The following is a 13,260-nucleotide window of genomic DNA, read 5'->3' as shown; positions in this document are numbered from 1 at the left end:
GTCCATGTATGCCCGTCTCCACCGTCGCCCCTCCTCATCCGGTGCAAATAATAAAAATAAGCTCCAGGGTCGACATCAATTTTTTGGCAAACATGGCAAATGTTTTCATGAAAGAAATTATTATAATTATCATTATATAAAATGTTTGTCGGATTAATTTGTAGCACTTTAGACAAATAACTTATAGTGAAATATTTTGTTTAATGTATGATATTAATTTAAAAATGAAGTGTAGGACGTGTAGCTTCTTGTCGCTTTCGATCGTCATCTCTGAACGTTATCTAAAGAGAGGAGAGTGTCGTGAGCGTGGAGCGTGAGATAGCTCAGTGGTTTAGAGCAGTCGCCCAGCAAGCGAAAGATCCGGGTTCGAATCCCGGCCCAGTAACAAACTGCGCTTTCGATATTTTCCTCTCTCTGGAACGAAAAGAAAACGACGCAGGTCCCGAACACACGGCGGCGTCTCGCCGCCGCCATTACGCCCTTCTCCTTCTATGGTGGAACCCCCCTCGGCGTGTTGCAAAACGTGTTCAAGCACTTCGGGGACTGCCAAAAAATTGGTATCGATTCCCCGGGGCTTTTTCTATAATTTGCACCGGATGAGGAGGGGCAACGGTGGAGGTGAACATTATACATTGATAATGTAATGAATAATATAATAAAAATAATATAGTTGTTTGTCCACAGCAGATTTATACTAGCCGTTTATAATTCAAATCTGTACTTAGATGACTATAGAGACGACATTAAGAAGTTCTCTGGCTACAGTTAATATTGACAAACTGATTTGGGTATTCGAAAATGTAACGAACTACGAATAACCGTTATTGAATGAAATATTGACGTGCTAGTTTGCAATAAATGTTAAATCAGTCCTATTATAAATCTGCTGTGGACAAGCAATTATATTATTTTTATTGCATTATCCATGTATGCCCGTCTCCATCATTGCCCCTCCTCATCCGGTGCAAATTATAGAATTTACTGTAAATAGGCGCACATGGGATACTTATAAATTTTTGTTACATGTAACTTGTGTATCAAGAAAAAAATATTTTTATTCACGTTCGCTTCACGCGACGCGAACGAATTTACGACCCGGGTCGTATAAGGCGACAGCAATACTACCATCCGCGCGGCTAACAGTCATCTCGCCATTCGAGCCCTAACGCTTATCAAGGTCAACGCGACTATATCCTCTGAAAAAGGGTTCTCTTCCGAGCGCGGAAGCGCTAGCTTGAGCTACCAGTCTCAATCGGAGTCTGAAACAGCAACCGAGGCCTCAGACACTCGAAGGCGAGTCTTTTCAGCTCCCTCCTCGTAAATTCTCGTAAATTGCTTGGACTTCACACCATCCTACCGCTGGATAGCGGGTTTTAAAATTTTAAAATACTCATGAATAGTTCTACTATCAAAAATGTCTCAATGTCTCATTACCAAAAATTTGAGAAACGTAAACATAACCCCAAACTCCATTACTTATTACCCCTAATTACCTCAAACTTCATAACACCATGGTCCGAAACTCCATCATTCCAAACCTTACAGTCCCATAACTAGTATTTGCTCTTATCTAGATAAAATTATATAGATGATTAACTAGATGCAATTTTAATGTCATCTTATCTTTATCTAGATAATAAAAATTTGAATTATCTTTATCTGCATCTTAGATAAAAAAATTATCTTTACTAAATTATCTAAGATAACATTCGTATAATTTGGTTTATGTTGCTTAAAATATGCAAGTTATACTGAAATATTTGTGTTTATGTGGTACACATTTGTAGAAAGACTTCTGGGAATAAAATTACACAATTATGGCTCTCGCAGTCAGCGCTATATGCGACGCGTAACGTCCAATGAACGTATAGCTTTTTTGGAATAGCAATATTTTCATTGGATATCACGTGTTGCAGATCGCGTTGCTCGTCGTGCCGGTTTGCGAGAACCAATAGCCGCACGTTGCTATGAGAAGATGCACGGAAACGCGCGCGATGCGTGCAAGTGCAGTCTATTGTTTGCGACACGCGCGTATCTTCTAATGCCGAGTGCTGCACGCGTAAACGTTTGTTGCCGTGTGATTCCGCTTGCACTTGCATGCGCTTATGGATGTTATATGACATTAGTGCGCGGCAGAAACACCTTGTGTAAACAAGTCCAAAGTGAACTAAATTTTGGTAAAAGTTACCCTTAAATGTGTATATACTGAATATAAGTTCAACAACTGCGTAATAGAGTGTGGTTATAATTTGGACTGGACAACGGATTTACAGACCCAGGACACTTTTGAAAGAGAGAAAGAGAGAGTGTGTGGTTATTGTAAATAAAAAGAAACGAAAAAATATTTTTTTCCATAACTATTATTACATAAATAGTCTTAATAATAAAATTATCTGAAAATTATCTAGATGAATCATTCTATAAACTTATCTTTTATTTAGGTGAAATTAAAACAAAATCATCTCTATCTTATCTAAGATGGATTTTACAACTTCTCATCTCATCTTTATCTAGATAATTTTAAAATCATCTAAGCACAACACTGCCCATAACTCCTAAATCTGATTATCCACAAGTTAAAAACCCCATAACCCTAAATTCCATAACTCCAAACTTCATAACCCCATAACGAAGTTAGCTAATGGAGTTTGGAATTATTTTTTGAGGTTAGGTTTACTTTTTCAAATTTTTGGCAGTGAGACATTACAGTAAAACTATTCACGAGTATTTTAAAAAAAAGTTTTATCAAAATCGATGCAGATTTGTGATGTAGACAGAATTTTGTCCACCAAATGTGCTTTTTGGCACACTGTGCGACATGACACACACATATCAGCATCTAGCGAAACGAGCCGGCCGCTCACCTCGGGTCGTTCAAAACAACCGTAAATATTGAAAAATGTATGTTAAGGTAATTAACATACATATAATTAATAAATTACAATTTTAAGACTCCTGGATAGTCAGCGCAGCCATATTGGTTGATGACATCAGAAGCGAGAAATTGCATATGAATTTTGCGCCCGAATCATTGCAAAATAAAAAGATATGTTAACAAAGTAACACTTGCAATCGAACCTACACACTCGTAAAATGCTCCTACATACTCGTAAATGCGGATAGTGTTTATTTCCCGAAATAACCTTTACAACATTGCTAAATATACTTGTGAAAATCGGCTTATTTTGACAGGAAATCAACTGTGAGACTCGGTGCGGAATATGATAGAATAAGTACTATTATAGTTAAAATATTACAAAAAATACAGTATCCGGAGTATTTTGACACTTCCGCAATTGTGTTATGTGTGATATATAAGCACTACAGTCAGTAATAACTGTGATTCGGACGGAAAAATTTAAGTAGCTGTTACACGCATACACACATATACTTACATAATTCGCTTTATACATACCATGAACGAAGTTCTTATTTCACTGATGGCTGTGTCGTCAATGCGGACTTCTCGCCTGATTAGCCTTAAGTTGGCTTAAGTTAGCTATAAATTCTTATCCTGTACTCGACAACAAACTACACAGTCGATCTCCGAAAGCGAAAACAATTATGATGTAGTGCTCCGATAAATCCGTCATTAACGAATTAATCCAACCTACCAGTTGCTGCAAGATATAGAGTAAATCTCAAAATTTCAAACCAAAGGCGAGCATTTGGTTGATCGAATTGTTGTAATAATAAATAGCATCCTCGTTCATTTGCGTCATGAGATAGTCGGGTAGAATCCTCTGCCAGGATATTCTTAGATAAAGCGCTGCAAGTAGAAAACGCACACAAGTGTGACTTCAGTGACTTCCCTCGAGTGCATTACGAGAAACGAGAAGGCGATGCCAGTCCCGTTACGATTGTAAAATAGAAGAGCTAGTCGCGAGCATACCGCGACTCGGACTTTATTATTTACAGCGTGCTGTTCTTCTTATTCAGAGCATTTTCACTAGTCGAATGTGTCCTCCTTGTATTCCCGATACGAGCCAGCCGTCACTTCGGTTGTTGACGATAACTGGACGTCCATGCGTCATGTAATCCCAAATGGATTGCCGTTCGCTTGTAAGTTATTGATCACAATTTGAAGCTGTGGTTCGAATCGATTCGACAAAACGAGCGCTGCAATCCACAAGGGATTCGCGTGTATAAAAATTTCCTATTGCTTTTTTCCCGTATTATTGTTGGCGATATGTTGTGTAATTTTTGTTCCGGACTTGATTGCGTTTTCTAAAAGTTCAAAGACCCTTTCCATCAATCTTATATTTGTAACAACATAATTGACACGTTCACTACGAGCATCATACATGATGCATCGATCTCTCATTTCAAGTTAGTCTTTACTAAAAATTTTTTATTTTACCCTAAATTTATTGGAGTGATATTTCTCTCATAAAGTAGAAAAGAAAAGAGTGATAGCTGAGTAACTCGAATTCGATAGGTTTTTCACTCATACAGGATGAATTCTCCACTCTGAATATAATTATAAAAGTATATAAAATTTTTTTTTAATGTAGTAATTGAATTGAATTGAATTTCATGAAAAAAAATGTCAAAGCAATGTTCATTGAGAAAAAATACTTGAAATATATTTGTGGAATATCAAGTTTATTTCTGTGAAGTATAAGCTTCTATTTCTACAAATGAATTTTCAAGTATTTTTTCCTCAGTGTGCGTTTCGGAACACGTGACTAATTGGCAAATAAGTAGCGCGCAATTACGACGTGCCTATTTTAAAAAGCGATTATCGAAAAAAGATAATGTCATGTGCAATGTCATATGCAAACTGCCATATGCAATTTTGTTTAATATCGTCTTTTAATCTTTTGTTTAATATCATTCTTTTAATCGTTAATCTTTTAATCTTTTGTTTAATATCATTCTTTTAATCGTTAATCTTTTGTTTAATATCATTTTAGTATTATTCTAGTATCATTCAATATCAATTTAGTATCATTATCTACTTTCGTATCTATACGACATATAATAATTCGACAATTATTATTTTTATGTGTCAGGATAAATTAAGCAATTATGCTCCATAATATGCTCTAAAAAAGATTGTAGCGAAATGTCATTTAAAAGTTAAAATGCGACAATAATATCGACCATTCCGAAGAGTTTTTAAAATGCATTACGAGATAATAATTATAAATAGCGAAATAAAATATTTGTTATCATCGATAGTACGTCTGATTATAATTTTTCTACACAAATATATACGCATACGAGACATTATATTTACTGGGCATGATGACGTCAATTTCGTATATATCTTTTACTTCATTTCACTTGTTCTTTTTCTGTTGGTTGCACAATTAATTTTTAAAATGCAATTATTGATACTTTATATGCAACTTATATGCATACTATTTAGTTTTTAATATTATAGTAGAGAGACAGATAAATTATAATAATTTTACAATTTTATTTATAGTGTGTTCTAAGACAAAATTTTTTTAAATGTAGTAAGTTACAGAGATAAGAAATAAGACTTACAAATTAAACAGAATTTAGAAGAGTTTAAATAAAAAAAAATTGTAATGCATTAGAAATAGCAAGCAAAAAAAATTATCTCGAGAATATATCTCGAGAATATATCTCGAGAATATATCTCGAGAATATATCTCGAGAAAACTTAATGTATTCAAATGAGTTCCCCAGAAATTAGACTATACTAGGTTTAGATTATATATTAATCGAAATATGATGTATATATTATAATTTTATGATATATATTATGTGGCAAAAAAGAGTCAAACGTCCAACTCGCATAAATCGCGGGTTAAGGTGGAGGATTAATTTCTCTTGTGTTCTCATTTTTTTAAGTTTTTTTATGCTTTTTTATTTTTGACTGATTTTTTGTTTTTTTTTTTGCTTGCTATTTCTAATGTATTACAATTTTTTTTATTTAAACTCTTCTAAATTCTGTAGTTTAATTTGTAAGTCTTATTTCTTATCTCTGTAACTTACTACATTTAAAAAAATTTTGCCTCAGAGCACACTATAAATAAAATTGTAAAATTATTATAATTTATCTATCTCTCTACTATAATATTAAAAACTAAATAGTATGCATATAAATTATCAATAATTGCATTTTAAAAATTAATTGTGCAACCAACAGAAAAAGAACAAGTGAAATAAAGTAAAAGATATATACGAAATTGACGTCATCATGTCCAGCAAATATGATAACATCAAATAATGTTTTAATGACATCTTTAACGTTAAAATAATACGTTATTAATACATCATCCTACTTGGTTATTTATTTGTTGTATCTTTCGTAATTCAATAATTAGTTAAGCTTTTGTCAACGAAAGTCACAACGCAGTAGACAACGTGTTCATGTGACGATCACATCTGCTCAATAGCTTATCAAGTACTCGTGTCACGACTTACAACAACAAGTTCAATTTTTCCACGAACGCATCGAAGATTTCTTTCAGCGGCTTTATTTGCTTTGTTGTAGAAATGTCGTATATCACAGCGGCCGATGACTTCAACGTTCTAGTGCGATTAGGATCATTGAAATCGACACTCACCAAACCGAACTTCATCCTGTAACATATGCCAAAAAAATATAATCTCATCCTTAACGGAATTTCTGAATCCTAGAAAATTTTACTTTTATATATGACCTCACACAAGAGAAGACTCTTTTAAAACCAAAAGGAAAATATTATATTCTAAGCACAATATTGTTAAGAGAGCATTTTGTTTCAAGTAAACGCATTCCTCTTGATTCAAAGAGGAAAAAGTTAAAATAATTTCTAGTAGACCCTTATAGAAATATCATACTAAGAATCATTGATAATTACTTATTTTCAGTATTAAAAATACTGGATAATAAGTAATTATCAATGATTCTTAGTATGATATTTCTATAAGGGGATTTTTAAGTAATAACCCACATTTTATTAGAAGTGAAATATTTCTTCGGTAAAATTTTTCACTTGTACCAAAGTTCTCTTTTTATGTATACAGCGATGTATGTAACGAAATTATATGTGATAATAAATTACTAGCATTGAAATGCAGATCATATATCTTGCCGTCTCGTTCTTACACGAAGAAAAATAATTTGCTGACCCAGCAAATTATTTGCTGGTCTAGCAAAATTTTTTCGTTATTATATGGACAGCAAAAAGATTTGCTAAGAGTACTAATCACTATTTGCTGAATCTACAAATTATTTTGCTGTAAAAACCATGATGGATTTATATAAGCAGTTGCAGTTTTGCTCTGATAACAAATAAATTTGCTAAGGATACATTATTTTGCATCAATAGCAAAATAACATGATTCTTAGGACAAATACACTCAACAAATTTTTTCTATCTTGGCAACGAAACTACTTCTAGTCTAATAACGAATAATTTGTAAAATTAGTTACATCCACTAAATTTTTTTGCTGTCACTACGAATATGCAGTAGCAACGACGATTTTGCTAAAAGAACAAAATTATTTTTCTCCATGTACTTTTAGTTCACTCGAAGAATTTCTAGTACAGTCATATAATTAGAAGTTGCAACAACGTTCGATAAGTTTCACAAAGTATCACAAGGATAGTATGAATAATTAATTAGTTTTCAAATTATCTTGTTTAATTGATGATTAATGTAAACCAATTCATTCAAAAAACGCTAATTGACAATTGATTTCGACAAATTCGACCGGAGATCGTTCGACTGATGATTGTTTTTAATGAATTCAGTTAAAGGTCGTTCAATTAATAATTGAATTTAGCAAATTTAATTAAAGGTTGTTTCATTGACGATTGGTACAAGCAAATTCAATCGATTCAATTGAATATTATTCGGTGACAATAGATATATCCAATTCCCTCCTTAACGCGAGTTCCATTTAGCGCTCCTCAATTATTTGCATCTTCCACGATATCACGACGCTCCGGATATGAATATTATCTACAAATTATAATCCTGAGTAATCAAACGCTATTCGATTGAATCAATTAAATTTACTCATATTACGTCAATTAAACGGCCTTTAATTAAATTAGCTAAATTCAATCGTCAATTAAATGACCTTTAACTAAATTTGCTAAGTTCAATTATTAATTGAACGATCTTTGATCTCTTTCGCTTATATAAATCGTCAGTTAAATCGTCTTTAATTGAATTCATCGAAATCAACGTCATTTAAACATTTTTTTATTGAATTTGACCAAATTAATCGTCAATTAGTCGAATTGAAACATATTTACTTAAATCAGTAAGGCCCGATTGCACCAACGTTATTTTGATTTTAAGTGAGACTTAAATATATGTCTGTCTTCATTTATTTAAAAAGAAAGATAAAGATAAATATATGTTTAAATTTCGCTTAAAGCCAAAATAATGTTGGTGCAACTAGGCCTAAGTAAATGGAAGAAAAGAACAATGCTGCTGTGTTTTTAAAAAGACCAAAATTTATCCGTAAGGAAAATATATGAAATCGGCTATCTTTATATTTTTAGCTTGTTGAATTCGAATATAAAGCTTAAAATTGTTTAAATCCCGGAGGACTTTGTGAAAATGCACTTTTTTACAGAAAAGCCTCGTTTCTCAGCAAATACTTTTTAATGAACGCTTTGCAATTGTAAACAAAAAAGTCTTTTTTATTAATTTTAATAATTCTTTTTATTGATATTTTTTAATTTAACAAATTATTCTTGATCACCTAACCTATTCTCACAGCTCCGTGAATTATAGTGAAAAGAAGATAACGTACAAAATTGGGAGCAACGTTCAGGTGCGGAGCTAGCGGCAAGTTAATGGCATATTCATATCGTTATTCGTGATGAAACATAAGCCACTTTTTCATTACAAAAAAAGTAATTTTTAAGTTTTTTGAAGGGATGTGTGTGACAGCAAAAGAAGAGTAGCTTTCAGTTGGTAAAAGCTGCGAGTATGTATCAAATCATCAAAAACTGTGTTAAATTCACAAAAATATCAATAAAAAAAATCAATAGAACCGATAGAAAAAGATTTCTTTTGTTCACAATTGTCAATCGTTCATTAAGAAATATTTACTGAAAAACAAGGTTTTTCTGTTTAAAAAAAACTGCATTTTCACAAAGCTCCCCGAAATTTGAACTATTTTAAGCTTTATATTCGAGTTCAACAGGTCCGAAAATACAAAGGTAATCCAGTTTCATATACTTATAGACAAATTTTGGTCTTTTTACAGCATTGTTCTTTAATTGATATTTTTGCAACTAAATCCAATAGAAAAACGTCCTGAATATTTCTAAGAAACAAATTGTCTTATACAGGATACGTGGTGAAACTCATCAAAATAAAATGTTGCAATCTTTAGTCATCTGACGTCCTCACTTACTCGTATCCGTTCATGCCTTCGAAGCCATCCGTCAGAGATTTCACCAGATAGCCTTTTATGTCGATGCCGTTTTGCATGGCCTTCAAAACCGCGTTCAAGTGATCATGATGATAGCTTGCTCTGTCGAAGTCTAGGTTGTCTCCGGAATTCGCATAACCGTTTCCTGTGATCCAAATTTCGGGCAACAAGTAACTGTCGTGCAAACGGTGCAATAAGTTAGTCAAACCCCACGGTGTGTTCTGGAATTAAATGTGGATTTGTAGCGCACTAAGCATATTCTAACATTATTAACGTTTTCATATTATATGTTGCATATATAATATGAAAAAAGAGAAAAAAAGAGAAACAATTCAGATAGAATTAAACAATTTTAATTACGGGATCCTAGTGTTCTTCGGTCACAATTATACAAGAGAGCGCATTAGTCATTGAAAATTGTATTTCGCACCAAAGATTTTGTCGCCTGAGAAACATTAATTAAAATATATTTATAAAAATTACTATAGAAACAGTAAAGACGATCTATATCTGATATACTATATAAAAAATATTAAATAATTACAATAATTTTTCAATAGAAGTCAAACGTGTGTACATAAACGAATATATGCTTTTTTAACAAATGAATTGCATTTTTAAACAAATAGATAATAATTTCGATAGTAATTCTATATGGCTCCCAAAATTACAATTCTTATCATTTTTACTACCATATTTTCTCGGTGTACAATTAATTAATTGCCTTAATTCTTTCAGAAAAATTTTGATGTTCTTTTAAACTTTTGTTTATATAAAAACATGCTCAAAATTTACATTGGAAAGAAAAAATTTGAAAATTTATTAGTGAGTTATAAAATTTATTCGTAAAAATTAATGTTATTTCATAATTTTTATATAAATTTTATACAAATAATTTTTATATCCCACAAATAAATTTTCAAATATTTTTTCTCAATGCAGTTTAATGAGGCGATTATAAAACTTGCCTAATATATTATTAATCGTATTTATCGTTTGATTTACTTAATCTGTTCCACCAGAAGTAAAATTACTCATATAAAACAATTAGATCAACTTTCTAGTAGTTAAAAAACATCTATGTTATACATATAATTACATTTCATTTTCATTAATTTATTACTGCTAACTAAATTTTATGATTCAAATTGCTAAATAGGACTGCTAGTTGATTTAATTTGATCTGATTTTTATTTAGTTTGATTCGACTAAACTTTGCAGTAAAATTTTACTTAATTCTAAACATAATTCTTTTAACTTTAGTTTGTTTTAGTGTACCTTAATATCCATTTCGCCGAACCAATTTGTATTCTTGATTATGCGGATGTCCGCGTCTTTGTCAAATGATATATTCTCCGTGACATTTGCATTATTTTTCACACTGACCGCGGTGTAATAATTGATCCCCAGGAAATCCGCAGACCCCTGGACGTAAGTAACATCCGAGAACGAGAAAGTCGGGAGGCGCGACTGGGAGAAATTCTGGACGTAGCTGTTCAACCCTATTGACATCTTCATGATTTGCGGGTAATCACCGCTGCGACCGAATATTGGCTGCGTGAGCCAATCATTGTAGAATATATGTGCCAGCTCCGCAGCGATATTGTCCGCATTTAAATAATTTTGCGCGGGCTCAAACCATGTATAATAATTGAGTATCCCTAATTTGCCTGTAATGAAGTTGGAAGTGAATAAAAGTTTGCTCATGACTTGTAAAAGGCTTCTCGAGTCATTGTAACGTGCACACTGAGAGAAAAAGTGATCAGTTTCGTTAAAATCATTGCCATTGTTCACGCCAAATATACTTCGTACTAATAAAAAGTAGCAATAGCAATATGCATTATTATTAATAATCACTAATACTATAACCCTTACGAAAAAGTAATACTAGAGTTCGGTAATTAGTAATACTTTACGGTCGAATTTAGTAATACCTTAAGTACTTATATTAGCAATATTTAAGGGGATGCTGCAGCTGAAAACTTTATCAACAGAACACTGACATTTTTCTGCAAAGTCGTATTGGTTACATAGAATTACAAATGCTTTTACGTAATGAAAGTACGTGCAAAAATAAATAGGAGCATTGCTTGATATGTGACGAAAACGAACAAAAAAAATTTTAATGTAAAATCTCAAGCTGTCAGTTAGCGTAATATTTGCCTAATCCAAGAGTTTCGCGGCTTATACATGCCGAAAATGTGGATGCTCCAAACAGAACAATTTTGAAGAACATTGCTCTATCTTCGCTTCTGCATTTGAAAGCTTAAAAATATCGAAAAAGTTTGCAGAAAAATTTCTACACATACATCCCTTATAGAAATATCATACTAAGAATCATTGATAATTACTTATTTTCAGTATTAAAAATACTGGATAATAAGTAATTATCAATGATTCTTAGTATGATATTTCTATAAGGGATGATTAGGTTTTCCGTTGAATATGGTAAAACAAAGCAATACGCATTCATATAAGTTCTGTATATACAAGAAATACGAAAAGTATAGCGTGATTATGTTAGTGACGATCGTCTCTGCATTATCGACATTGTTCGAGTTCGTCATCGACTCCAGCATCCCCTTAAGTACAGGAAAGTACTGACATATAAATACTCAAAGTACTACTAAATTCAACCATACTAAGCTTCAGTACTATTTTTTCGTGAGGGAAGTAACACGTTGCTACAAAACTGGTTCTTCTGACTATAATTCTTTTACTATACGATTATAGTCACAGATAACAAACACTTTTTCCTCAGTGTATGTCAATCAATTAATAAATCAGTAAACACTCAATGACAATAACACTACATTAATGTTATAAATTCCCACTCAACAATGTAATTTCCAGCAAACGCAATGACGTCAATTACGTACTAACGTTAGAGACGTTATTAAAGTAACATGAATACGTTATTTGAAGTCACTTTGCTACGTAGGTTGTTATGTACAACAGGTGGTATTTACATTGTCGCGTGGAAAATTAACCTAATGTTATCGTTACTTCTAATGTTTACTGGAAATTTCTTTCTTTCTCTCTGTCCTTCTTTCCCTTACCGTCGTATGTCTGGTGATACAGCTTGTAAACCTTAGCGTGAGCCAATAACACGTGGTGGCCGCATAAATAATCCGCAACGCCTGACAAATTTATAGATGGAATATATGTTCCACCGTATCCGTATCGACACATCTTAGCAGCGTCGTTCACAGTGGCCCAGTATTTTACCTGGAATCATGTCCGTGCTGCACGTAAAATTTTACTTCAGAGACCTAGATTCTTGTTGCCGCCGTCGGTCTACACGAAATCAATAATGTGCCCGTATAATTGAAGAAACGAGGAAACAGCTACTTGTTTTTGCAATAATAATTTGACACGATATATTAAAGTAGAAACACCGATTGCGAAATTATTTACTATTATTAATTTAAAATATTTCTATTCCTATTTCTCTGTTATAATTCCAACCTTCCTATTCAATTATTTGTATCAGGTCATGTGTAAAATTGTTCGTTGTAACAAGAATGCATCATCTCGTATAACTTCACTTCATTACAGTTCAATAAAATGAACTGTTTAAATCAGTTACGAGTTAATTAAAAAATTATGGAAAATTATTTTATACATTAAATATATATATATATATATATTATTTATTATTATTTATGATTCTTTCTCTATGATAATAATTTTAATTTATTTGTTATACTCATTTTATAAACTATATATATATATATATATATAGTTCATAAAATGAGTATAACAAATAAATTAAAATTATTATCATAGAGAAAGAATCATAAATAATAATAAATAATTATTTTATTGATAATAAAGTCTCATCCGGATATTGGATTGGAAAAATTTAATAATTGGAACTAATATTATAGATGGTTTCG

General features: G+C 32.0%; 1 protein-coding gene across 1 annotated transcript in view; it reads right to left on the bottom strand.

Annotated features, from left to right (window-relative positions):
- Nucleotides 1-6,251: 6,251 nt before the first annotated feature.
- Nucleotides 6,252-13,260, bottom strand: part of LOC116853643 (myrosinase 1-like) — an 11,515-nt gene continuing 4,506 nt past the window's right edge. Inside the window, exons 5-8 of the mRNA XM_032834786.1 lie at nucleotides 12,421-12,589; nucleotides 10,640-11,031; nucleotides 9,344-9,582; nucleotides 6,252-6,561 (exon numbers count right to left, since the gene is read on the bottom strand). Of these exons, the coding sequence (XP_032690677.1) occupies nucleotides 6,399-6,561; nucleotides 9,344-9,582; nucleotides 10,640-11,031; nucleotides 12,421-12,589 (963 nt within the window). The 3' untranslated portion in view covers nucleotides 6,252-6,398. The remainder of the gene's footprint in view (nucleotides 6,562-9,343; nucleotides 9,583-10,639; nucleotides 11,032-12,420; nucleotides 12,590-13,260) is intronic.

This window comes from Odontomachus brunneus, unplaced genomic scaffold (assembly GCF_010583005.1).
Source record: "Odontomachus brunneus isolate Ranch 3 - 2012 unplaced genomic scaffold, Obru_v1 Obru_scaffold_403, whole genome shotgun sequence".
Classification (NCBI taxonomy): domain Eukaryota; kingdom Metazoa; phylum Arthropoda; class Insecta; order Hymenoptera; family Formicidae; genus Odontomachus; species Odontomachus brunneus.
Note: the sequence above shows the minus strand (reverse complement) of the source record. Positions and strands in the feature narration are given on the sequence as shown.